A 27019-nucleotide genomic window follows, 5' to 3' on the forward strand; every position below is an offset into this window, starting at 1 on the left:
TCATGTGTATGACTTCCGTTGTTCCTAGATCCAGCCTCTAGTGGACACTCAATGAACTGCAGGATTTCGCACTTCCACATTGGCTTCATTTTTTAACAGTGGAGTTTGCCGTGTCTTTTTTCTGTTTTAGTTTCATGTTTGTTTTTTTCTGCCAATAAGTTTTTCTGTATGTATTTGCTTTTGTTTTGTTTCACATTTTGTACAAAAGAACACAAGTAATGTCAGCATAATTTAATTCAAAGATCACAGTAAAAATACAAAAGATTCAAGTTGTTCAAGTGTCAAAGTGTAAAAGTTTTACTTAGTCACAGTGATTCTCATGGGCTTCATGTAAATTACACAACACAAGTGTAACCACATGGCCTTAAAGTCGTACCTGAGACAATGTACCCTTAATACTAAAAGCTTTCTTGCTTTTTTCAAGTTTACCATCAAACTCATTGTCTTTGAGTCCAAAACTGTCAGTTAAATAAAACATGAAGTTCAATAAAAAATAGCAGAAGAGCACTTTGTTAATACATGAAAAAACAAATAAATAAATAAAAATTCAGTTGAAAGAATAAATAAATAAGTTAATAAATAAGTTAAAACCAGCAGAGTCTCTCTTATAATAAGAACGGAGGAATGAATACATTCATTAGATGAGAAGTGTTGCTGTTGCTGTTAATTCAGTGTTTTGAGGCTTTGATGAGGTTCATCATCACATCCAGTTCAACCAGATGCTGTTTAGTTACCTTCCTGATCAGCTCCCAGGATGCAGCACTACCACCCTGTAACAGAGAAGACGGTCAGTGCTATAAATGCTTTATTAGTGCTTCTGTCAATACATTACAACAATAGTAGGCCTATTGTCCTTACAGTGTGGCCCAGAGTGCATCTGGTTAGTCTCCTGTAGTAATTTCTCAGTCTTCTGTCAATTTTCCTGCTACTCGACACCTGAAAAAGAAAGAAAAATGTTGTTTTGTTTACCTTAGTTTGTATCAGAAGTTGAACAATTTAGAGGACATTAAGCGAGAAAGGAGAAGATATAACCACCGAAAGATGCTGAGGATAGTGTACGAGATGTGTTCAGTTGAAGCGTTTGTTTAAATGCTACTTTAAACTAATGCTTTACCAGGGTTTAGGAACACTAATATTTATCCCTGGACTACCTTAAAACCCCCTATTTATATCTATAAAAAAAAAAGTCAGTTTTCTCCACTACTTTCCTGCTCCACTCTTCAGAAAATGTGTGCTCAAACTGACCATTTGGAGATTTTCCCTTCATGACATCACAAAGGGCAATGGCCCCTCCCCCAGGCTGGTGAAACTCAAACAGCTAGGTTTTTGTTCTGCCCTCTGAGTCTACCTTTAAACAAAAGGGGATGGAGCAAGAAAGTCCGAGCTTCCCAAACCCTTCGATAGAGGCCCGTGCACATCTACTTTGCATTTAAAGCTACAGACCCAGAAACAGCTCATTCTGAGCACGGCTGAAATAGAAGGTTTTACAGTCTAAGTTAATTTAATTTTCTGTCAGCATACTCACACAGGTGTTCAGTCTGTCCAACTGTTTGTGGATGGTCTGCCTGAAGTCTCTCAAATGTTGGATATCCCATGTCACTGAGGTGAGGTTGTGATGGTAATAGAGATCAGAAATCAGTTTCAAACTGTCTCTGATGAAAACCAGTTGAGACTCCACCTGGAGAGAGAGGTGTGAATTTGAGCTTTCTGATTGAGCGTAGCTGATGACATACATGTGTATCATTGCCAATAACAATAAAACCACCTGCATGCAAACATTTTCTAAATTAATAGATAGATTGATTACCTCAGCGTTACGTATGCTCTCGTAGAGTTTGTCTGGAAAGGAAACTGGACTGTTCTGGTCAGTCATAGGACCGCCCTGAAACAGAAAGACACCAATTACTTTATTTCACCAAATCACACACTTTATAAAACATTGGAAACTGAAGCAACACCACAGGGTTCCATATTACTGTCTGCATCAGGACCATAATATGGAATTTCCCAACCCAGGTCCCAGAGCTACTCCCAAAATCTTTCCAAAAATTTGTGAGATAGTTCACAAGCACGAGTCTGAATAAATCTGTGTTTTGTGTTATTTTGTTGTAATATTACTTTAGGTAAACTTGCATGAAATTATGTATGTGTGCTTTATTTGTTTATGGTAAATTTCAATATTGAATTTAATATTTTAATTGTAATATACTATGCATAACACAACAGCGCTTTCAATGTTTACATGTAGCCCATATAAGTAAACGTACAATATTTCACAATTATGTCATTATTAGTTCATGTGTTTTTTTTCCCCCACTTGTTTTTCTAAGCATCTACCTTTCTTTTCTCAATTTTCTTGTTAATTTTTTGAAAAATATATTTTTTAAAGTCCTTACGTTTGTAAAATTTTCAAAAAGATTTGGAAAATAAATTTTGTGTTTTTTTGATGTAAATATTGAGTTCAAATAGATATAAACAAGTTCTATGTTTCAGATTTAAATAAGGCCATATTTTGATCATGTATGATCTCTGTCATGTATGAGGTCTGTGCAATTCTCTTGGACTTACCATTTGGTTGATGAAATCCAAAGTTTTTCCGTTCAGGTCACCAAAATGTTTGGTAAAATTACAGCAGAGGATTGGGGTCATGGCGCTGCAGAGGACGACGAGCAGGCTGGTAAAACTGGGCATGATGATGCTGGAGATGAGTTTGGTGATTGCAGGCTGCAGATCGAGCTGATTATGAACATGATGCCAACCTGAGTTCAGGATTTTAATTCCAGTTTGGAAAGAGAAAACAGGTAAATAGTGAAAGGCAGAAAGTCCCTGTGTGTTAACTCTTCCTTTTTAGTTTCACACACACACACACACACACACACACACACACACACACACACACACCCATAAACACAAAGAGGCACACACACTACGACCTATTATTACTAAAATGATTTTACTTTTTTTCTCATTTATCTTTAAATTGTGTTGTTTTATGTGTTTCTTCTGTCTGTGTTGTTTTTTTCTTTAAAGTTCAATATGCAAAAAAATGTGTTACAATACATTCTGAGGTAACTGTTGTGAATGATAACGATACAGAGACATTGCAGTACAGTGACAAAAAAAAAAAAGATGCAATTCAGGGTTTTTGCTTATAAAGTTTAAAAAAAATGCTGTTCCATTTTCATATAAATAACTCCCGTTTATTTGTGTGCAAAGTTTATTGAAGAATGTGGAAGTCCCTTCACTTTCATTTTCTAAAGAGTCTCTCTAACAAAAAAAGCTCAAAAAACAAAAGCACACATGAGTTGTTTTTTTCAAACAGAAGGCTTAATATTCATGTGTGAAGCTAAAAGCAACCAAAGTTAAGTGTTTGTGTTAGAATTCTTTTAAACAACACATCACACAACATGTCTAAGTGTGAGTTTATTAATGGTGTTATTTTATTTTGAAGGCAGAACATCTGCTAGCTGACAGCTGACTTCCTCTTTTTTTTCATTGTTAACTCGTTTTCACTTTCAGATCGGAAAGCAAAAAGGGCGGTGATGATGAAACGCTGTGACGTCATCCTCGGGGCAACGCAAAAATGTGATAATAATAAACTTCAGATGAAGTTTCATGACGATATAGTGTTTGGGTTTAACGCAAACGTCACGATGCTATATTAGGCTTTTACAAGTAATTAAAGGAAGGATAATTCACTCTTGACTTACTCCCAGTTTACTAATCATTTCTAAAGTCAGTCTTCGAGCTCCAGGTGAAAGCTACTACTTTATTACATTTACAGAATATTTATGTTATGCACATTTTGAAAAGACTTACAATGATAATGATAATCACAATAAAAATAGATAAATAAAAATAAAAACAATCCAAGTAGCCTATGTCACACAAAGGTTTGGATTTTAAGGCTTTAGGGTTTGTGTAATTATTTAATGTGTCTAGGTAGGATTTCAATTAGAACATAACAACAATAGTGCTAGCTTTGTTTAAAAAATGTGTTTGCATCAATATGGAATTTTGCTTGTAAAATTAAAAGAATTTTGTTTAAAGGCAGGCTAATTCATCATCTAAAAGACCAAACAATACAGGTTTTTTTTTTTTTTAAATTAGTAAAATTATAAATTAGTCCAAAACAGTTGATTTGAAGGAAAGTCCCAAAAAAAGGTGAGTTGATTTGATTGATGATTTACATATTATGACAAATTAAAAAAGAGGGTCAATGTTTAGTCTGTGCTTAATAAAATCTTCAAATACTCTTCTCGCACCTTATTTGTCACATTTGTCGGTAGCATAGAAGAAGATGACGTCACTCACCACAGCTTCCTTATTGGTTGTTGTAGGAGGACCCGCCCTCAAGCGGAAGCGCGGCAAACTTTCATTACTTCCAGAAAGGGGAAGATAGAACTGAAACTGTGAGTAAAAGTTTTTTTAACGATTAAAAATAAAACAATAACCGAACAATTTACAGAGGACTGCAATGTATCCGTAGCTGTGTTTAACTTTGCAGTACTTCCAAACCACATTGAACAAAACGCTGATTTTAAAGCTTAATTTCTATCACGCATTTTGATGTTTTTTGTTCACAAAAACAATGTCAAGCTGAATTATTGTTAAAACTTTTCGTCTTTTGGTTTCTGTCTGTGTTTAAGGTTTTAAGAGGCGTTAATATCATTGATTTTAAGATGTTAATGCTTCAAAATAAAAGCCTTGTTTACAGGTCTTATTTGCAGATTTATTTAATAGTAACTCATAAATAACAAAAAGCATCATAAATGAATTCGGATACTAAATGCATCTCGGGTGACAAATGGAAATTAATTAATTTGAGTATTTTTAAAAAGGGGTTTGGTACAGGTTTGCAGGTGTGATGGAGGTGGACATCCTGGACTTCCAGGTTCCTGTGGAGAACAACAAGACTCTGTTTGTGTGGGACATCCAGCCCTCTTACACCGAGGCTCATATCTATGTAAGTCCACATGGGTTCAGGTCCATCAATAAAGTGTCTGTCTGTCTGTCTGTCTGTCTGTCTGTCTGTCTTGTCTGTCGTAACTGTTTGTTTGTGTGTGTGTTCTCCAGGACAGGTTACATGGCGTGTTCTCCTCCTTCGGTCCTCTGTACCTGTTGAAGGTGTGTCCTAATGCTCCACTTAGCCCTCCTGGGTTCTACGCCCTGGTCAAGTTCTACTCAGCGGCTCAGGCCTCAAAGGCACAACGACGGACTGACGGACGCCTGTTGTTCCAGGACTCTCCCGTCAAGGTCATTACCTTCTTCGTTTAGCTTGTGGTGTTTTTGTTCTTCTTTAAAACCCACAATGACCAAATTGTTCCTTGTTGTTTTATCTGGTTTTATTAAGTTTTCTTCTTCTATTTTTGCTCCTTTAACAAAAAAAAAAAATCAACATATACAGTAGTGTTTTAGTAAATAAGCATCTAAAAATGTAGACTGAAGGAATAAGAGGGGGGATTATTTGTCTTCATCGAGATGCTTCCTGCAGCTTGTGCTTGTAGGAGATGAGTGTAGTTTTTGTTGTCGAGCAGAAGAGGGCAGTGTTGTGTCAACATGAGACTCACAGGAGGATAAAAGATGAAACCTCACAGGAATATTTCTTCTTTTTGGGATCACTGATATTAAGATTGATGTAATTTACACAGATAACCCTGAATTTATAATAATAACAATATTAATAATAATAATAATGGAAAACTTAATTTTTATTCTGTTTTCTTTCACATTGTCTGTTTCGGTTTCCCAAAATTCTCAATGTGACATAGAAACACTTGCAGTTGTCTTTATTTAAATGAATTTTTCAGTAAGAAATCATTCCTACTTTTTTAAGTAGGAGACACTAAATTAGATTTTCTGGCATGCAGTTGCTATGGTTACCAGCTGATCACCTGTTTGTTTGTGTGTGTGTGTGTGTGTGTGTGTTCAGGTGAGGCTGAGCTCCAAACAGATGCCTCAGTTTCTGTCTAACGGCAGCCGTCCTCTGAGCCACGCCCGCTGTGTGGATCTGGCCAATCACTGCCTCGGATTCAACGGTTGGACCTCTGACATCATCACAGTGAGAAACACACACATACACACTTTATCCATGTATACCTTTCTACACAGGCGTGTTAACGTTTTCGTTTGACTCCTCAGCTGAAGGAGCTAAAGGACGAAGACGAAGGCGAGGTGAAGCAGGAGGAGGAGGAGGAGGGTGGAGGCACAGAGATGAAGCTCAGGTTTGGCTGTTTGCTGCAGCTCTCCTTCCCTCATCACGGACAGACGACCAGAGCATCAGCTGTGGTGGAGGAACGCTTCACCTGCACAGGTGAGTAACGCTTCACCGTCACACACAAGCAGGAATGAATCCATGATATTAAGTGTTTATTCAGGTTTTAAAAAATAAAAAATATCTGATTTTAAATGTACATAAAGCAGCTCCCTCAGAACGCTCTGTTTTGGTGTGTGTCTCTTTAAATGACTGGTGAGCCTCCCCTAAGTTTTCCCAGTAGACATCACTCCCTCACTAGAGAGAATAAATGAATTTGTTCTCTGTCATTTAATGTCAGTTTATACCTCTAATCACGCTCCATCACTTCTTTTCTCCGGCATTATTTAATTGTGCTTGCAGGTCCAGAAGTTTTCCTACGGAGACGTGGTAAACTACAGAGGATCGTCAGAGAGAGAGCTTTGGTCCAGGCCTTCTCTGCAGTATTACTCATACTACTAGGTAGTGCAGCTTCAGATACTTCAATGACTGCTGCTGCTGCCTGCAGTTGTGCACACGCAGCCGTCAAAGTGATCACTGTTCTGTGTGTCTGTAGGTGACGGTAAAGTGATGGTGGAGGTGAAGCAGACCTCAGATCAGCTGTTACCTGAGGACACCGAGGGAGTCGTGCAGGTAAGCTCACCTGTTCGCCAGTCACACCGACACACTGCGGTAATGTTCCCTGTCAGTAACTCGTGTCGCTCTCAGGTGAACGAGTTCACTCCTGGTGAAGAGGAGGAGGATGAAGAATGGGACCTGACTGTATCATAAACACCCAGAACGCTGAGATCTTCCTATTAAAGTTTAATTTATTTAATAAATCTGTTTAATTTTTGTGGATTTTTGAGTTTTTATTTATGTTCACTTTATTTATGTTCACACGCAGTAGGGCTGCGTTCTGATTGGTTGTTTCTCAGACAGTTATGGATCAAATCAACGCAAAGGATAAAACATGAGACGCTTTGATGCTGAAAGTGTTTTTTGTTTGTTTTTTTGCAGAAAAAGCATCAAACAGAGTGAAAATATATTCAGCACATTCGTCCTTTGAATAATCCGAGTCATACGGTGAAGCTCAAAGGTAATTAGAAAACAGAAAAGCTTCAACAGATTAAAACTTTATTACTTTTGTCACTGTGTCGTGAACCTGGATCATATTTCTTCAACAGGATACTTCTGAGTTTTCCCATTTGATGACCTCTGGTTGATCTGACTGAACTCTAAATGTCATTTACACAGTTAAGTTATTTCCTTGTTTATGGTTTATGTCCTGATTTTGTAGCTTCGATCGAATTACATGAACAGTTTGGTAACGAAAGCATCACGACAAGAACTGACCACTTATCTATCAAAAAATACTTTAATGTCATCAACAAACAGGAAACATACTGACAACAGTTCACCACAGTGATGACACACCACATAATAATACACACAAACATGTGCTGCTTTCAAAGATTGAATTATTACAATGATATAAAACATCTAAAAAAAGGACACAAAAACAATCATTTACAAGCCGGCTCTTAGATTTCTACTTGCTGAAGCTGTTTTGTCGGCTCCTGAAGCACTTGAATGCAACACCACACAAAGTCCTGACTGTATTTTTTATTTTTTTACCTTTCTGTTTTGCACCTTCAGTACTTTTATATCTGACCTCACTCAGAGGCAGCAGGGATGCTGGGAAATACTTTCCACAGATACACATTTAAAAAAACAAAACAAAAAAAACCCTTGTATCTTTGTGAATAAACACAGAACTATCTGTAAACAGTTTAAAAAGGTTTTCGTTGGGCAGTAGACGCACATACACACAAGAAGGCAGGTATTAAAATGGCAGTGTTGGGTTCAGTTTGGCCTGGTTTGGTCCAGAATGTCTCGATGTCGTTGAGGCAGTTTTAGCCGAGTTAGTTTGATGTAGTTCAGGTTGTGTTGGTCAGATTTGGTCTGGTGGACATTGGACTGGTTTAGGATGTGTCGGTCCTTAATAGGGCTCGATTATTTTGGTCTGATTCAGGGTTTGTTCACCAGGTTAGGATGTGTTGGTGGAGTTTCAGAATGTGTGGGTTTATTTGAGTCGTATGAGTTGGTCTGGTTTGGTTCTCTTCAGAAGGCCCTTTTCTGGTCTGGTTTGGTCCAGGACAGATTGGTGAGGTTCAGGATGTGATGATCTTGTGGTTTGATCTGGTCAAGGCTATGCTGGTCCAGTCCAGGATAGATAGTTCGGTCTGGTTCGTAAAAGGATGGTCTGGCTTGGTGCAACTCAGAATGTGTTGATCGGGTCCATCGTGGTTCAGGTTTTGTTGGGTTAGTTTGGTCTGATACAGGAAGTATTGTTCTTTTTTTGTTGAGGGGGTTTAGGATAGGTTGGTCTGGCTCAGTCTGGTCCAGGATGACTTGATACAGTTCTGGATGTGCTGATCTGGTTTGGTCTCGTTCGTGGTTAGTTGGTTTGGCTCGATTATGGTCACAATGTTTTGGTTCAGTTCTGTGTCGAACTGGTTTGGTCTACATATTGTGTATTGTTGGTCCAGTTCAAAATGTAATTCATGGATATGACTGTTCTGTTCGGCTGCGTTAACACTGCAAGCCGTAATTCTCAATTAATTATTATTTTTTTTTGCTCACATCAGCTTGTTTGGCTGCTTTCATCACCTTTTAAATGTGGTCTGTATCCGTTTGGGAAACCACATATAAAAGTGGCCCAAATCTTTCTGTCATAAAAAAAAATAATAATCAGGTGCAGTGTGAACGCAGCTTCAGTGGGTCTCAGTCCAGGAGGTGACCCAGTGTTTCGGAGCCTTCCTGCCTCTGGATGATGACCTTTGGTCTTGGATCAGGAAACCATCAGCGTCAGTATGCTGCTGCTGCTGGTCTTTATCCAGAATCCTCCCCTGGTGGAGCACTGTAGCCCGCCACGTCCTCCGACGCTCAAAGAAACCACACTGCAGACAACACATAGACCAGGCTTTAGGTAAACAGGAAGTGGATACATTGACATGGTGAAGGTAAACAGGAAGTAGATGCATGAACAGGGTGAAGAGGACAGACTTTATTCTGTTAATGTTAATTGTTTTTAAAAATGTTCATTAGTAAATATGACTTACTTTCTTCGATCTATATTTTTAATTTGTTTGGACCTTTGCCATTTAAAGGCATCAAATATAGATACATGTAAGTCATTATTTAGGCTGACAGAGACAGAGAAATCCTTTGACATCAACATAAATGCAATTAGTCACTGAATTAGATTAATAGATGATTAATCAAAAATCAGTCAGATGTAAGCAGAGGAAATGTGACAAACAGGAATAATAAAGATCAGCAGAGTTATTGGACAATCAAAGGCAGCGAGAGTCAGAGGAGCTGGAAAGAAGGAAGGAAGTGAAAAGCTTTATCCAGAGAAGGCAGAGGAAAACATCAGCCAGCACTGACTAATCAAGACCAGTCAGACCAGTCTGTCACATGTCAGAAACTCAGTCAGTAATATTTAGAATCAGTCAGTTCATTACACAGTATGTACCAGCAAGAATCAGAGAGTGAACCGGTAAGAAACAGGGAGGAACAGTCAGAAACACTGTGTCATAGTCTGAAAGAGTCAGTGACCAAGAAGAGTTACAATCAGCTAGTAAACAGTCAGAAACAGTCAGTCGTGGTCTGTGGGAGTCGTCCAGCAGGCGGTCCTTACAGCAGGGCTCCCTGGCAGCAGTGCACCCAGCCTCAGAGCTCCTGGTCCAGCCTCTCATGCTCAGACGGCTGGCTCTTCATGTGGGCTTTCTGGGTCTTTGGCTGGTACAGCTCTCTGGTGCTGGCTCTCTTGAAGAAACCACACTGAACAGCAGGGGGCGACACAACTGAACTTTACCAACTAGGAGTGGGTGATCACATTACAAAAATACTTTATTCTTCATGCTGTTTACACAGAAACACATGATCATTAGTAGACTTCAGTAGTCCCCAGTGGACCTGGAAACCCTGTGATGATGAGACACGGAGGTGTTGTGCACACATGGTTAAGATTTGTGTTGTGTCTGGTGGACTTCTTCTTAATGATAAAACTAAGGTTACCTTCCAAAGCAGCAGGCAGATCAGAGCCAGCAGAAAGACTCCTGCTAGGACAGACACCACCATTATCCACAGCGGGGCACCAGAGTCCACATACTGCCCCTGGTCTGGATAAATCTGGATCTCAATCTGCAGAAGAAGAGCGCCTTGAATGAGGAGGAAAAAAATAGGAACTACAAAACATTGTAATGGTGTCTGATCAGAACATGACAGCCTCTGACGGGCGCTAGCAGTACATTAGCAGCTTAGAAACCTCTGTGCTGTGAGACTCCATGCTGATTGAGGGTTTGCTCGTCTGCAGTTTCAAAGTCGCCTGGCTTCGAACCAACACATTACCAGCATCACTGTAGTCCTGAAACAGGCAGAAGAAGACGTGATTTAAAGATGTACTATGAAACACCAGTAAAAAGCAGAAAAACAAGATGAGCCATTTGTCATATTTAGGATCACTACATCAAGGCAATCATAGTTTTTTCGCTAAAAAATATCTGGAAATTCGTCTTGTAGCTGGAGAGAGGCCAGACCACTTCCTGGGCCTTGCCGAGGTGCCCTTGAGCAAGGCACCAATGTACAGTGGTGTACAGTGGTTCTAATGGCAAATGGCAGCAGAAAACTCTGTGACTGAACCGGGCAGGAAATGTGCAAAAAAAAAAAAAAAACGCTAAGACTCCAAGCTAAAGGATCGTTTCTACCTCAATCATGGTGGAGTTCCACAGTCGTGCTCTGACAGTCAGGGTCGCTGAGTTGTTCATGTTGACCAGCGGACAGGTGAACTTCACACATTTAGCCCCATGGACACAGTCCTGCACAGACGAAACACCCACATACATGTCTGGACTACAATGATCTAAATGTATTTTCTAGCCCAAGTCCCAAAACTGAATCTGTCATAAACTCTGACAAAGAAATCAAGTTACAATCCTCAGACACAACTACCACTTACAATTTCTTCATCTCGTACAAAGAAATTTACAAAAAGGATGTGACCAAAGCTTCTGTAACTCATGATCTGGTGATAGCTTGAATTTCCCTCGGGATCAATAAAGTATCAATCTATCTATCTATCTAGCTATTTATCTAGCTAGCTAGCTAGCTAGCTCGCTCGCCAGCAGTACTGCATGGAAAACTGGAGCAAAGCTACAGAACGAGTGAGTTTATACCAGAGTGTAGGACTTCTTTTTCTTTCCCTGCAGGTGGAGAACAGGTAAAGTTTTTCCCTGGGAGTCGATTTTCTCTTCCCCTTTCTCCTCCAGACTCCGCCTCCGTCTCTCTTTCTGGTCCTTCTTTGACCGCTAAGCAAATAGGAAAAAACAGAGTGTCACAGGACTAAGGGATTCGTGTAAAATACAACCAAATGAGGCCAATAAAACATCAATAAAAAGGTATTCCCTGACATGCAATAAAAAAAAGTTGCCAGGAAAAAATGACTGACTGAGCTAATGGGACGCTGACATTTCTATAGTTACCTTGAGGTTCAGGGAGTTGATTATGTTGCCGGGCGGAGCACAGTGAGACTGTGAAGTACCGTTCATGCGTATCTCTGTGAGGTACAGCAGCCACTTCCCGTTGGACACCGCCATTGGCCAATCAAACTCCACCTCAAGGTTACCAAGGTGACCCAATGGCTTCCCTTGGATGTGGACCTATCAGAGTAGATATTAGATTAACACCTGGTCTGTTAATGGTCTAGAAATAGTCAGACTGCGTCTTGACATACCTGCAAAGTAAAAACCACCAGACTGCCAACATCCTCTGTGGTTTTCATTGCCGACTCACCCATGACATCACCACTGAAGGAGGTGAAGCCCGGCGGATTTATCCTATCAGGACAAAAAATAAGAGTGATGAGGTGATTGAGTTTAAGGATAACATTGAAGTGCACATACAATATTCTAACTTACAGAATAAGAGATGTCCGTAGTGAATAATCCACCAACATGGAGACAGGGAGAGGTAATAGATCTGACTGCTCACTGAGCCTGAAGAGAAAGAGACATAGACTTAGTAACTGTCTAAAGACAAACATCAACTAAAGTGTGTGTGTGTGTGTGTGTGTGTGTGTGTGTGTGTGTGTGTGTGTGTTTCATACGTGGAAAGCTGCAACACAGACTGAATCTCTCTGGTCTCTAAACTGATCTCAGACGGCTGAAATATAATCAAAACCTGAACCTGTGATACGAGGAGAAAAGAAGAATCAGATCACAGCAGTTATACAGAAAGTAGTAGAAGCACTTATAGATCGATAGGAACAATATTTACCATCTGATTGCTTTTAAATGGATTTCCCAGCTCACAAAGAAGAACTGTATCCTCGACAGAACACTCCACTGCCGCCTTGACGCCATGCTGAAGGACAAACAAACAAAGGACTCAATCAAGTCTTCCAGGAGAAGTCATTTCAGAAAAGTCTTTTGAGGTAGTAAGTAAGTAAACCTTAGTCATATAGCACTTTTCACAACGTGCTTTACGTCAACAAAATACAATATACAATAGAAACAGGAACAAACAAGTAGCTCATATAACAACGTGTTAAAATCCTGCTTTGACCTTCGGATCAAGCCAGAATCAAGTAAAGTAGTCAATGTATTTTGTTGAAGCCTTAGTTTGAACACAGGTCCCATGTACGTAATACCAATGTCAAGTTAAATATCAAGTAAGCCCGAAGAATTTCAGGATAATGCTGGTGCCTTATCACAAAATATATTTGTATTCCCAGCTTTCATTTGAGTATCTGCTCCTTTGCAGATTCAACTGTACATCATTGCAGTCATGTTCTCTATCTTCTTACAGTTAGAGGACAAAGACCTTTCATATAACTACCTTTGTTCGGACCCCGGCGTATATGAGGAACTGTGGTATGCTTATACTTAAAAAAGCATTATGAGCATCCTCTGCTGGTCGCCCCGGTGACGCTGTGTTGCTGACGTTAACCTCGAGGAACAATCTGTTGATATTGCCAGTGTAGTTCCACATCTGAATTTCCTTCTCCCTGGAAACACACGGACATTCATTCAGAAATACACAAACCACAATATGGCAGCCACGAACCAAGGTAGGTTCGGGTTAATGAGTCAACACAAGATACACTGGTCAGGACTATTATCAACCTTTGTGACGGCTCTCTTCAATGTTTTGAATCTGGACGGCAGTACAGGTTTGAATTGCTGCGTGGCAGAGCAATATACTGCTCCTTTAAAGTCAAGTCACAAGTCTTCAAGGCAAGTCTAACATTTAAGTCTTCTAGGGTTAATTCAAGATAAGTCTCAAGCCAAAGACTGATGTCCAAGTCACGTCCCAGGTCCTTCAAAGTCAGTGCAGTGAGAGGTACTGGTTTAGTAATTTGGGTGAAGTGAAGGTAGGTCCAAGTTACCTTACAGTTAAGGTGAATCCATGTCTCTGTCTTTGTCGAGCCAATACTGTAAGTGCAACTGCTTTGGGTGGGTGCATGAATTCTTTTCATGCTGCTGTTGTCCTTCACTCATGGGCAACCAAATATTTTAGCAAACACTGCAACCCTTTTAAAGTGATGTTTCTGAATACTTGAGCCTCTGTGTGGTTTGTAGATGTTCACTCACTTGGGAAAGGGTTTCTGGTTCTCATCTGTGAACTGAGCGGTCATCTGCAGGTTACTATGGCAGCGGTTATCAGAACCACACGCTTTTTTTATGTGGATCTGATAGATGAAGGAATTCCAAAACAGTAAAGACATGTTTAGACAGAAAGGGAGTTTCACTTGTCACTGTAACTAAATACATAGTTCTTTTTAACTCAACATAATCAGTCGTTATTGAATTGGAGGATGTTCTCCTTAATCATTTTTGTAACCTCTGCTCTGTGGATTTGGAAGGCATCCATTGGTCCTCACCTGTGATCTGATAGGCCGAGGTGTGTGGCTCAGCACTGGGAAGTGTTTAAGGTCCTGTACAGCGTTTCTTTTCTTTGGAAGCTCCTCGTACAGAGAGGCGTTCAGGGAGAACACCAGAGGGTTGACTTTGTCTCGGATTTGACCCTGCAGAACACAAACAGCCGCAGCAGAAACTCAACGTCACTTTTCATTTAACACACTTTTTCAACTTTTCTTATTGTCTGTTGCTGTCAATATTTTGTTTTCTGTGTATAGATCAACTCATGACAGCCCAATATTGTTACGAGTTAACAGTTTTAAGTTAAGTCCCTGCTGCTCTCATCAGAACACAAAATTAAAATGTTGTTTTAACAGAAAATAAGCCCAAAAAAAAAAATCTCTGCAAATTTCAGGTCTCTGCTTGTTAATTTAATCGAAGTGAAACCAAGCTTAAAACAGAGGGAGGGTTTTTGATAATCACCTGCAGGAATGTTAAGGAAACAAGATTTTGAGGAATCTACATGACAAGTCATTACACAATTGTCTTCTTGACCCGGATCAAAACAAAACAACAGAGCTCAAAAATGCAAACAAGTGAGGAAAACGTGGCCCAAACTGTGTGAAGACGTGACAGAGTACATCTAAGAGATTGTGGCCTTTACCTGAACCTGTGATCGCTTTTAGATTTTCCCACACCAACTGAAAATGTCGACTGAAAAAAGTGCTCATTAAAGGTTCAGTTTTAGAAATCCTCTTCTATCAACAAGTTGTGACCAGTACAGTAAAACTAGTTTACTGTTTTTTCCTTGAGTTGAGAAGCAGGATGTGAACTTCTGTATGTCAGCAGCACACTGATTGAAGCTCTGAATTTAAAAATAAGGATGTCTTATCTTGCATGGCAAAACTTCCTTTAATTAAACATCAGAGTCTAGCTAAATACTTTATCAGAAACATTTTCTCTGGTACTTTTCTCCCTCTACTTATCTCTGGGTTTAAAACTTTATTTTTTGTACTACCTGACGTCTCGGACGCCCAGGCAACACTGTGAGGCTGATTCATGTACGGCTGCTCCAACCTCAGCGGCTAGGAAGTGTGGACAACTCAATACATTCTCAATATCTTTTTTTTTTTTTTACCTAAATGCTTTTATCTGTCTTGATTACTGGAGCCTCAAGGTTACCCTTTTATACTCTGTTGACTCCATGATCGTTTTACGCGTCAGCATAAATGTGGTTGTAATGAACACCACTGCCTGGAGGGGGTGCTATCACTAACTATGAATGCTGAGGTAAATGCTGTGTATGTGTTTGAGTCTCACCATAAGGCCCACTTTAAGAGTTTTACATTGTTTCTTCGGCATCGACAGGAAACCAGAGTACACGCTCTGCCCACCGTTATGGAAACGGAGGCGGGGCTCGTGGCTGGCCATGTCAGCGGTCAGAGTGAACTGGACAGCTAATAGGGATGAAAAACAAACAGACAGAGAAATGTAAAGGACACTGTTATTCACACAGACTAGCATAAAGTCAATAACTCATTGCCAAAACATTTTCAAACACCAAGTTACAGCTACTGAGGAAAACTTCCGATTTATGTTGATTCTGTCGCCCCCCTATGGACAAAGCTTGGACAAAGCTACGATTAATCTATTTGCTGATCCTCCTCTATAAAAGCTTAAGTAGTTTTTTTCTGACAAAAATCATATACAACTTTATTCAAACATTCGAATAGATCGCTTATTCTGAATATTTGCTTGGTAAAATGTAAACAAAATGTGTGGAAAATGCAACGTAAAAGGAAGAGTGGGTTCTTTAATTTCGAGCCATCATTCGTGTGTGTGTGTGTGTTTGTGTGTTTGTGCGTACGAGCATGTATGCGTGTGTGTGCACGTGGGTGGATTAAGGGGGCCTTGTCTTTGGTTGGTCAAATTAATAAGAAACAACTGGGACACATAGCTCCCCTAGGAATATTGAGTGTGTGTGTGTGTTGCGTGGTTGTGTGTGTGTGTGTGTGTGTGTGTGTGTGTGTGTGTGTGTCTATTTCTCCAATGTAATATCAGTCCTGTAATGTGATTTATCATTCAGAAAAACACACACTCAAGACTCAAGGACATGAGGACATACAAGGACACAGTGTGATGTCATCTGATGTTTGAGTGCATGCGTGTGTGTGTGTGTGTGTGTTTGTTTGTGTCATTTTGTGGATTAACAGTGGTCGCTAATTGACAGCTTTGTCCTGTCAATCAATCAGGCCAATTAGCTGAGTGTGTGCACACAGACACACACAGGAAGCTGGTTGATGATGATCACCGTGGCCATAAACAGACCCTTTAGCATGATGTCCTAATAAACTGACCATCTGTTAGCGACGGCAGCTGATCAGCAGTCTGTGCACTAAACAGAAAGACGCTCTGTTTAACAAGAAAAAGCTGTTACATCAATCTCTTTAAAGCCACCAGACGCCATCGGAAAAAAAACGCTTAATTTACCTCCCTGAACTCAGAAGGTTTCCACTGCATGTTTGTTAGTGTTTTTTTGTACGTTACAGAAATGTTTGATCCAGACAAGCCATAGAAAACATTACAGCCACAGAATTACAAAAAGACAATTGTGTTTACAATTCTTCAAGCCAGAACAGGAAATCAAGAAAAATCTGCTGTTATACTGCAACACAGCACTTTATTTTTAATGGCCTCAAAGTGATTAAGTGATTTAGGATTACTCACTGATGTTGTCTCTGTCGCTCTTCTCTCCAGTGCTGAACATGTAAGAGAAGCACACCTCCACCTGAATACTAATACAAACACACAACCAGTGAGTCAGCCTGTTAGCTCGGACCTGTTAGTGTGTTACCAGGCTACAGGTGTGAATCTCACCAGTAGTCACACGCCGTGGTGTCGACCCTCTCTGGAGAAACTTTGAGGGTTTTATTCAGGTGAATCACTGGACGAGTTCTGAGGAAAAAATCAATCGAGTTAACTCGTCTTTGCTGCTTCAACTTTTCTTTCTTCTTTAACACGTATATTTAACAAAAAAAAGCACTTCTCCTCCATTTTGGCCTCCCTCCACTGGACTCCCGGTCCATTTCAGAATTCATTTTACCAATGTACAATTTGTTTTTAAAAATTCTACACAGCTTCTTCAATGGCTATCTTCAAATTTTTACAACCCTACACCCCAACCCAGTTGCTTTTAAGCACTCCAGTTTATGAATGTGTGCTGAAACTTAGGACAGGAGCAGATTTCCAGGTGAAATCAGGGAGTGGTTGGGGAAAAACAATCGCTTTTAAATCTGTTTAAAATGTGTTTTCAACTGAAGAACGCTCACTGGGATGATTATAAAACGGAACCAATTTTGTTCTATGATAATATAAGAATAAATTGGGATAATAAAGAATCATTAAACCTGAGCAGAGCAACGGTGTCATCCAGAGAGCCCACCAGCAGGTCAGGATATTTATTCCCATCAACATCCACACCTCCTGACAGGGAGTATCCGAACGTCCTGAACCCAGAAGACACCGTGTTGCCCCAGATCACCTGCAGAGAGCGAGCGAGCGAGGGAGAGGCAGAGTTACAGGGGAGATCCACATATCCACTGATATCACAGAGAGACAGGGTTACTGTCTCACCTGGCTCGGCTCCGTAGAGACCCCATCCTTGCTCCCAGTCCAGATCATCACGCTTCCTGATTCATGGAAAGGAGCTCCAACTGCAAAGTCTGAAACATGGAAAAAATCACAACCGATCTTCATCTTACTATCTGTAAACATGGTCATCCTCATCAGAGGGTCATCAAGGTCCTCACCCTGGAAGCCATCTTGGTTCAGGTCTCCAACGGCACAAATAGCCATGCCAAACGCAGACCCGACGGGTCCTCTCAGCACCACACTGGGGGCAGAATCAAACCGACCTCCTGCGTTCATGTACACGTAAACAGCCCCACCCGCCTCCTCCTGACGCTGGAAGTAAAAAGGAGCGCCCACCAGCAGGTCGTTCCACCTGCAAAAGAAATTAAAGGACCATGACTTGCATTTAAAGGAGCGTTTTTTTTTTAACTTTAAGATTCTGTCTGATATTCAGAAATGATTTCTCGTGTTTTGTTTTTGTGATTACTTGACATATTAACAAAAGGACTCAGGATGTGATTACCCATCATTATTGAGGTCGCTGGTTGCCACGGCATTACCAAAGTACGAGCCGGTCTGTTCACCACGCAGCTTCTGCTGTATCACCAGCTGATTGGACTTTTTGACCAGCATCACGGAGCCACAAGCGTCTTTTTTATTGTCTTTTGGAGCTCCTGTTTGCCAACACAACAATCAATAAGTCAATCACTTAAGTAATAAATCAATCAGCTGATTACTTCTCTGACACTGAAGCAGCCTATCACCTGTTACTACGGTTTCTTCATCCTGAGAGAGAAGACGAAAAGCCTGAGTGACGGAATATCCTGCACCGGAAAAACATACAGACACACACAGAGAAAGTTTTTGTTCATGTTCATCATATTTACATACTCTGACACTGTGAGCTCACTTCCACTCTGTTAAGCCGGTTACTTACTAGACTATTAAACCGCAAAGATTCAAATTTGAAGCTTGTTGGTGTCAGTACGATTATTTTACCACTTGCTATCAACCGGATTGGACTACCTCTAATTGAATACTCACAATAGCCAATGAGAGCGAGCAGACTGGAAAGCGTCACCAACCAGGTGTTGCATTCTCTAAGTACTCACAAACATGGCAGCGAATATAAACACAAATATGAGACTACAACATCTTTTCAGTCTTTGAAGACAATAACGATCCTTTTCTATATTTGTTTTTTTTCTTATTAAGTCATGTTTGATCACGCTAGTTTCTGAGTCTGTTGAATAACAACTGTGGAACTGGTCCGTCAAATGGCAGGTGTGTCAGTGGTTTGGCTGAAATGTCCAGTGTGTGTGTTCGGAGGATATTAATGTTAAAAATCAGCCTGATGTCTGTCGAAAATCCTCTTTTGTTTAGCCAACCTTAGTTGACATTTACAGTGGTTAACAAAGTGTCATCATTAACCGTTTGCTGGATGTGCCTTTAGTTCCTCTATAAGCCGCTCCTGTTAGCAGTGAAAAACGGCTGTTTATTAAAAAGACTATGATTTCTTAAGTCCAGATTTTGGGACTTTTTTTTTTTTTTTTGGATAGACATCAGAGTTTTGTGTGTTTACGTATGATGCAGTGAGGACTATCAAACAGAAGTAGGACAGTTTACCTATATAAATATTCCCATTATTCATGTTTGGGAAGTTGGTCCTCCGCGTGTCATAAAGATCATCTGGATCCATCCAAGCAACATGGACGTTACCTACAACACACACAGTTTAGTTTGACAAATACTATTCAACATATTCACATGGTGGCTATTTTGTTCTGTATGGAAATCACAACTGTGGCTTTCTTATAGGCTACAGTTTTGTTATAGGTTATTGATCAAATACGACAAACTACAAACAGGAACATCAAGGAGAGTGTTACCTTGCCATGCGTGACTTCCAGGTGCGCCAACTATGATTTCAGTCTGAGTGATGGCTGCAGAAATCCCCATGGTACACATAGCCTCATTGTTGAGATCACCAACGTGACTAAACACACACACACACACACACACACACCTTTGGTAATCTGTCTTATATTTTGTCATGTGTTCGAATGTGGCGGTCAGGTGAATTACCTGCAGGACAGATCCGGGCTCTGCCAGTTCACTGCTTCATCTTCGTGATACTGCAGGTCGTTTCCTCTGACGTAACATTGGCCAATCATTTGTCTGGTATAGAATGAACCATACAGTTTGACGAAGCGATGACCGCATGCCTGTAGAGAAGATGCAGAGAGGGGTTAGTTACTTAGTCCACACACACACACACACACACTGTTTCTACTTTACCCTACATTTTATTGTCATGTTTGTATTTTGCCAACTGTCCCTCTGTCCTTAGCTTCTGTTATTTTCTGTTTCACTTCCTTTTTTCTTCACAACTGTTTTCATGTAATTTCATCTATTCAAAAAGAGAAAAAAGCCAGCTAACACAAACTCACCAGGACCCGGCCCCCAGGTGGCCCCTGACTGGCCACTGACACGCCCAGCCACATGTCCTCAACCCAATCACTCGATAGAAGCTGGTCTGAAACAGGTTAGCAAACGTGAGTGACACCATAGATATAGAAAAACACACTATGAGTGACACACTATAAGGCTGCAAACTTTATGACAGGACACTAAAAAAAAACTACTTTCATTCGTTGTTGCCGTGGTAACCTCTGATTAGAGCCCACTCAGGAATAAGCTTATGTCTGGTGTGTGAGAGTGCTTATGCCTGGTGTGTCTTTGTGTATGATAAAAGCTCCCGGACTGCAGCTGTCACTGCTTACTGAGCGATGGAGAAACCCATAATGCACCAGGAGAGAGATAACATCAAAGAAAAACAACCTGAAAGGTCTAACTCTCTGTGATTGGCTGAGAGCTCAAGCATTATAGCGCAGTCACAGCCATCTGACTTATTTACTTAAGCCACATTACACAAAACAGATCTGAAGGATCTACAGCCACGACTGGAAAGGCAGAAGCGAAATCAAGACTCTCCCACAAAAGATCCAGAAAATTACCCATGAGGCATAGCAATATGGATGTTTGGCTTTTTAGATAAGAGCCCACCTTTGAAAGTTTGAGGACTCACTTGTCCTCACCTTTGTTACTGTTTTTACAGGTGAAGTTATCCCCTGTTACCTGGGTCGATGTATAAAATACTAACGTTTCACCTGGGTCAATGAGCTTTATCCTGGTACACTCTGATTGGTCAGCTGTGATTGGGCAGCTGTAAACACCTCCTGTCCTATTGGCTGGTACATTAGCCTCCGCCTTGTCCTTGGGAGCTCCGGCCAATAATCTGTGAGGATGAGACAGGTGAGACAGTTTAGATAACCAATCCAGGGCACCTGGTACATCTTTCAGGATGCAAGGAAGGTTTTCATCAGCATCCTTGAACTCCTGCAAGAGTCCTTTAAATCTAACTTCTTTAAATAATCCAGGATTCTGTAACGCACCCTGGACCTTAAAACAAAATACATCTGTGTGTTATGGATTATCCATAAATATTTTCAAGGACTTCTGGAATATACTACAGGACCTTTTTAAACAATCCTGGAACTTCTTCAAGGACACCTGGAATGCTTTCAATGACCTCTTAAACCTTTATAGACATCTTTTTTTTTTTTTTATAAACTGGAGCTGTGTTGTGACTTTTTTTATCGTGACATTTCTGGAATAAGTGAAGACATGTCTGAAAGTAAAGGACATCCAGGACACACACACACACACACACACACACACACACACACACACGAAGAAAGGACAGGCAACAGACAATGACAGACAGAGGACTTTGGTTGTTTCTCTTATGAACAATAACTTCCACCATGTCCTGCAACAGAGAAAGAAGAGTGTAGGTGAGCTCTGTTAGCTTTCAAGTAACACTTATGTACCTACAAAACGTAAGGCCACTGATCCCAGTAACACCAGTAAAGCCTGTTTCCTGTTATACTGGGTTTTTCTAAGGTTTTGTTTTTGGTTTTTTGGCTTTGCGCCTATATTCAATAGTAAAGTGGAAAGAGGAGACAGCTAGTAAAGAGAGTGAGGAATGGAAAGAAGGATCGAAGCCACAGGCCGGATTTGAACCCAGGTCTCCTGTTTAGAGAACTTAAGGTCAACTATATGGGGTAAGACCTATCTGCAAGGCCATTTGCGTTTTACTGGAAGGTTCAGCGGACAGACTGATATAAAAAAATGGAGGTTTTTAAAACAGGAGGAGAGTCAGCGATTGGTTGTTTCGTTTTTCTGTGAGCTGAACAAGTAATTTGGTTGTGGCATTGCTCGACTGATCGAATGCTAAGTAATGAAATTTCCACTATGATGCCTTTGATAAGCTTTAAAAGGCCTCTCTGAAGTGACATCACTGAGACTACGTCCATGTTTTATATAGTCTATGAACTCCAACATCATTGGGAGAGTCTTTGGGTTAAATGAGTAATTGTGAAGTTGTTTTTTTGGTTGTGTGAACAACAACGACAACAAGCTAAGCTAGCTGCTTGATGGTGAGAACTATATGGATGTTTATGGTATGTGTTTTGAGTCTGTGTGTGCGTAATACTCTTTAAGTCTTTCTATGAATTTAATTTCCTGTCCTGGGAAACACACACACACGCACACACACACACACACACACACACACACACACAGGTCTGAGATCCCTTTTTCCAGCTGAATACACAGCATCTGATCCAGGTATTTCGTTGACATCTGACCACAAATCTGATCTCAGCCCAGGTGTGTTAATGTGCTGATGAAGTCACAAAGTTTCACATGTCTAACCTGTGACCTCTTGTCTGATATGAACAGGCATGCTTCCTTATGACAACTCTTAATTTTCCACGACTTCTGGAATCTCCTCAATGACCTTTTTTAACTTATTCATAGACATCTGTGACTTCTCCAACCTTCTGAAAACCTCATAATAATTGATCTGTGGGTGGATGTGTCGCTTTGACCAATTAGAGAGGGGGAGGCATCTGATGGGCGGGACTTTGAGCCAACGAGAGAACAAAATAACCCCTTGACCTCTGAACTCTCAAAGGAAACCAGATTACTGTTTGTGTGCCTGTGTGAGTATGTGTATGAGCCATCCATTAGTAGCCAATCCAATTAGAGAACATAAAGAGGCAGTCGTCATGGTGACTGCAGAGATTTTTTTTTCACAGCATTGTGACCTCTGAGTGACCTTACATGAGTGATCCAGGGGCTAACAGCTAATAGATAAAAGTGGCCAGTTAGCATCAGTTTAACTGGCAGCTGCTGCAAATCACTCAACACCGAACTCTGACTCACTGTTTAGTTTATCAGTCTGTACCAAGAGGAGATGATCCCTTGAGGGACCCTTGAAAACCAGCTCAAAGCCTGTAATAAGTCCTTGAGAGTGCTCCAGGACCCCTGGAATTTCCAAAAGTCTTCTATGACTTCTAAAAAGGACCTGCAGGACTCCATCGCTCCTCCAAACCCTCTTTGAATATCGCTGCAGAGTCGTTTGACCTGCACCAAGGTTTCCAGGACTCATACGTACATCACTCTCAAATAACCACCTTGAACCACCCCCTCCTACCCTATCTGATGTTTTCACAGACATCAGGAGAATTTAAACACATTATTAACACTGCAGGGCATCCACCTGACTCTGTGTGTGCATGTGTGTGTGTGTGTGTGTGTGTGTGTGTGTGTGTGTGTGTATTGGTATCTTTGTGTGTAAATTCCTGTTGTGTAACAGGGTTCAAGTCTTTTTCATTTATAGAATTCCTCATGAAACACATTATTACACTGCACAGCACACACAAACACACTGACAGTCTAGAGGTCATTGAAAGGGTCATGGAGTCATTTAAAAGATTTCATCCTTCAGCAGGGTGTGAGATACGGGGTATGACAAAGTAAGGACCCTTGAAACAGACTCGTTGGGATGATGATAGCCTCATTGTTATTTTTAGTTCATCGTAGTTTCTTCTAAGAGTTTCTAAGAGGTGTTTTTTACTTGCACTAGTTTTAGTTTTGTAATGCGAGCGGAAGTAGGGAGCCATGAGAAATGTACCAGTTTTTTTATGAACCAAACGTATAGCTGATCAACATGACATTACAGATTTAATTTTTAACCTTTCAAGGGAGCTGTATCTTTTTTCAAGGCCTGTACTTTGTGGGTTGTTTTTTTTTTTTAACCTGGCCTTAGGGCTTCCTTATTTGGGCTTATGCTCAATTTTAAGGATTTTAGTATTTTTGTGGGAACCTGTAATGCTTTATGGGACTTGTAGTTTTTTTTTTTTAAGGAGCAGCCATTTAATGGGAAAATGCTTCAGTGTCTCATCAGACTGTGGAGCTCAAACACAAAATGTGTTGTCAGTCACAATAAGTTTGAATGATGTTGTAGTTTCCCAGCAGTTTAACTGTGTCTCACACTTCTGAAATAACAAACCTCAGACCTCGTCTGTCAGCTTAACATGTGGTTACCAGTCAGCCAATCAGAGCAGTGTTTTTTAGTGGCTGTGGTTTAGTTTTTTTTCAGTTGCACTGCATAAATCATACTTTCTCACATCTCTTTCAGAATACTGATCAAAGTTCAACACAACGACATAGTCAATCATTCACCTTGACACACCTGTAAGTCAGACAGGTGTGTGCTCGCCGGTTACAGTCAGACAGGTGTTTACTTACAGGTAAGTGTCTGTCTTCAGGTCTTGATGCAGAGCAACAGACAGTCCAAAAAGACTTCCATCTCTTCCCGTCTTCAGCAGCGGGAATGACGTGTCCAGATTTGATGCAGCGCACACACCGGCCCACAGGCTCAGCAACACACACACACTTGTTGCCATGGAGACAGTCGCCTGAGAGGATGTTAACAATAACAGAAAGAAAAATGAATGTCAAGGTGTTAACATTAAGGTTTAAAAGTGTTGAGGAGCACCGCAGGGCTCCACACTTGGCCTTAAATGATCTAAACAGAAAAACACTTATGTGCTATGCAGACGACACCATGAAATCCAGTTCAGAGTCAGTATCATCCACGACATTAAAATCCTCCACACGCTGCTTGAATCTGACATTGTCTTCACTGATTGAGGATAGAAGTCTCAATTAGAAGTAACACAGTCCTTATTCACACTTTTACAAAAGTGTGTTGATCAGTTTAGCTTGTCCACTTTGATTTCACACTTCCAGTGTTGGCGCTCATTCATGAACTTTGCTTTCATGTTGTTAAACGACTCACTCGTGCATTGTGAAATGGCCAAATCTTTGCAAGCTGCATTTGGTACAGCATATACTGTTTGAACACTGGCAGAGTGGTTCTCTGACGAGCAGGACTATACGAGTGTGAGGAAATCAACAAATCAACCAATCATGTTCTCAAACTGGAGCACCACTTTGTTGAGTAAAGATTACAATAGACATACCTCAGTTTACAGTCATATTTTTTTATATATGAACCCTTTGTAAAAGTCACGCCCTGACTGCTTTAACTTTATTTAATTGTATTGTATCTAGAATATATTATTCACTACTGAGTCTTGTATCTCTTCATAATGTTTAAGTCAGACCAGTTTGTCATCTTAATGTTAGACATGATACCTGCACCACTGCAGGTATTACAATCAGTTTCATATAAACCAGTTCCCCATTTTAAAGATGACCAGACTCTAAACTCTTCAAGCGGATCAAGATAGAAGGTAAAAGGGAAGTGGGAAAACTGGCAACTAAAATATGAGAGGGAGATCTCAGTGGACTTACTGTGACAGACTCCAGATCTGTGTTTGGAATTGAACCTTTATTTTGACATGTAACAAGTAAATGTTGACAAATGACAAGTAAATTAATTTAAATATTTTTCAATTTTATTACTGTCTCTAGTTTTTTAATATCTTTTCAACTTCATTTTGTTATTTATTGTCTTTGTATGAATAACTAACTTTTTTTTAAATTCCTCTATCAAATACAGAGATTTTATGTTCCTTTCAATGACAATTTTTTTATTCTAAATCAGAGAAATCTGCAGGTTAATATGAAGAGTGGAAGTTCAGACCTGTTTCTTCTGCAGACACTCCTCTCCTCCTGCTCCTTCTTCTTCTCCCTCCTCCTCTTTGTCTGACTTTGTATCCTTTTCTTTTCCCTCCTCCTCCTCCTTTTTTGTGTTAAAGAATATCAGGTTGCATGTAAGAAGGTCACTGGTTCGAGTCCTTCTCTGTTCTGAATGACTCCTCCGTCTGCTGTCAGACTCATCTGAGCGCGCTCAGTTGCCTCTTTCTCACTCTCCCTCCTTGTGGCTCCACCTTCCTCCCTCGCTTTCTCATTCTCATTCTTCAGTTGTGCACGCTCGCCCTGAAATGAAATCATGTCTCTCTCTCTTTCTCTGTCTGCTCACCCGCCCACACACACACACACACACACACACACACACACACACACACACACACACACACACACACACACACACACGCACACACACAATCACTCAAACAGAGAACACACACAGGTCATAAATGGATTCAGGACAGTTGGGCGTGCAAAGGGGCACCTTGATTGTCTGTCTCTCTTTCTACAAACACACACACAACCTTGTTTTTAATGTGTGGTGTGTGTGTGAAAGTGAATGTTTGACTAACAATATGAGGTCTGAACTTTGACTGCCGACAAACACGCACGCACACAAACACATACACACACACACACACACACACACATGTACAATTTCTTCTTCTACTGGGCCTTTTTTCGCTTCCTGTCTTTGTGATTACTTCCTGCTCTTCTAATTTTATAAAACAGTTAATCAGTCAGCCTTACACACACACACACACACACACACACACACACACACACCAACGAGGTACGATAATAATTATTGTGTATTTGTTATCTTAGACTGAGCTCTTAATTGTTTATGCACAATTAAAGTCAGCAAACTGCAACCCCAATGTTCTACAGCTGCTCAGATTGGCCAAACTGATCTCTGACTCAAAATCATGACCCCAAAAAAAACCACAAACTCACACTAACACACACTCACACACACCCACAGTCACACAGACACACAGTCACACACACGCACTTATAGGTTATCTTAAGCACCTGTGGTCTTATCTACAATAACCAATCAGAGATGGAAGGATGTTATCGTCAGTCAACCTTGCACTGGCAAAGACTCATTGATCAAAGCCTTCTTTTACGGAGTTGCACTTGAATGCACCACTGACTCAACTTTCCAGACACACACCTGTTTTTGTCTGAGTCAAAC

At 40.5% G+C, this 27019-nt stretch overlaps 3 protein-coding genes across 6 annotated transcripts; 1 reads left to right on the top strand and 2 right to left on the bottom strand.

Annotated features, from left to right (window-relative positions):
- Window positions 1–226: 226 nt before the first annotated feature.
- Window positions 227–2692, bottom strand: LOC306838526 (interferon a3-like). The gene is made up of 5 exons (XM_079366734.1): window positions 2569–2692; window positions 1808–1882; window positions 1526–1678; window positions 859–936; window positions 227–770 (listed from the first exon to the last, which is right to left on the bottom strand). Exons 1-5 carry the CDS (start codon window positions 2689–2691, stop codon window positions 669–671), a joined length of 531 nt encoding a protein of 176 aa, XP_079222860.1. The 5' UTR covers window position 2692; the 3' UTR covers window positions 227–668.
- Window positions 2693–4312: 1620 nt separating this feature from the next.
- Window positions 4313–7087, top strand: rdm1 (RAD52 motif containing 1). Of its 4 annotated transcripts, none has more exons than XM_079365877.1 (8): window positions 4313–4412; window positions 4855–4966; window positions 5077–5256; window positions 5933–6061; window positions 6142–6313; window positions 6617–6715; window positions 6810–6898; window positions 6971–7087. In XM_079365877.1, the coding sequence occupies exons 2-8, from the start codon at window positions 4868–4870 to the stop codon at window positions 7022–7024; spliced, it is 822 nt and encodes a 273-aa protein (XP_079222003.1). In that variant the 5' UTR covers window positions 4313–4412; window positions 4855–4867; the 3' UTR covers window positions 7025–7087. The 4 variants fall into 4 exon arrangements, with proteins under 4 accessions (XP_079222003.1, XP_079222002.1, XP_079222005.1 ...); XM_079365876.1 differs by having other exon boundaries at window positions 4315–4412; window positions 4842–4966; XM_079365879.1 differs by having other exon boundaries at window positions 4315–4412; window positions 4842–4966; window positions 6810–6886; window positions 6943–7087.
- Window positions 7088–8993: 1906 nt separating this feature from the next.
- On the bottom strand, window positions 8994–25901 carry LOC306837979 (integrin alpha-3-like). Its single transcript, XM_079365875.1, has 29 exons — window positions 25811–25901; window positions 24448–24617; window positions 20958–21085; window positions 20238–20323; window positions 19873–20012; window positions 19677–19783; window positions 19414–19506; window positions 18552–18611; window positions 18311–18461; window positions 17967–18160; window positions 17791–17879; window positions 17565–17698; window positions 17035–17112; window positions 16885–16952; window positions 15478–15614; window positions 14181–14324; window positions 13891–13988; window positions 13136–13304; window positions 12575–12661; window positions 12405–12484; window positions 12217–12294; window positions 12033–12135; window positions 11782–11958; window positions 11476–11607; window positions 11008–11118; window positions 10569–10667; window positions 10319–10444; window positions 9939–10081; window positions 8994–9195 (listed from the first exon to the last, which is right to left on the bottom strand). Exons 2-28 carry the CDS (start codon window positions 24603–24605, stop codon window positions 9971–9973), a joined length of 3138 nt encoding a protein of 1045 aa, XP_079222001.1. The 5' UTR covers window positions 24606–24617; window positions 25811–25901; the 3' UTR covers window positions 8994–9195; window positions 9939–9970.
- Between the last annotated feature and the right edge of the window lie 1118 nt (window positions 25902–27019).

This window comes from Symphodus melops, assembly GCF_947650265.1.
Source record: "Symphodus melops genome assembly, chromosome: 17".
NCBI lineage: Eukaryota > Metazoa > Chordata > Actinopteri > Labriformes > Labridae > Symphodus > Symphodus melops.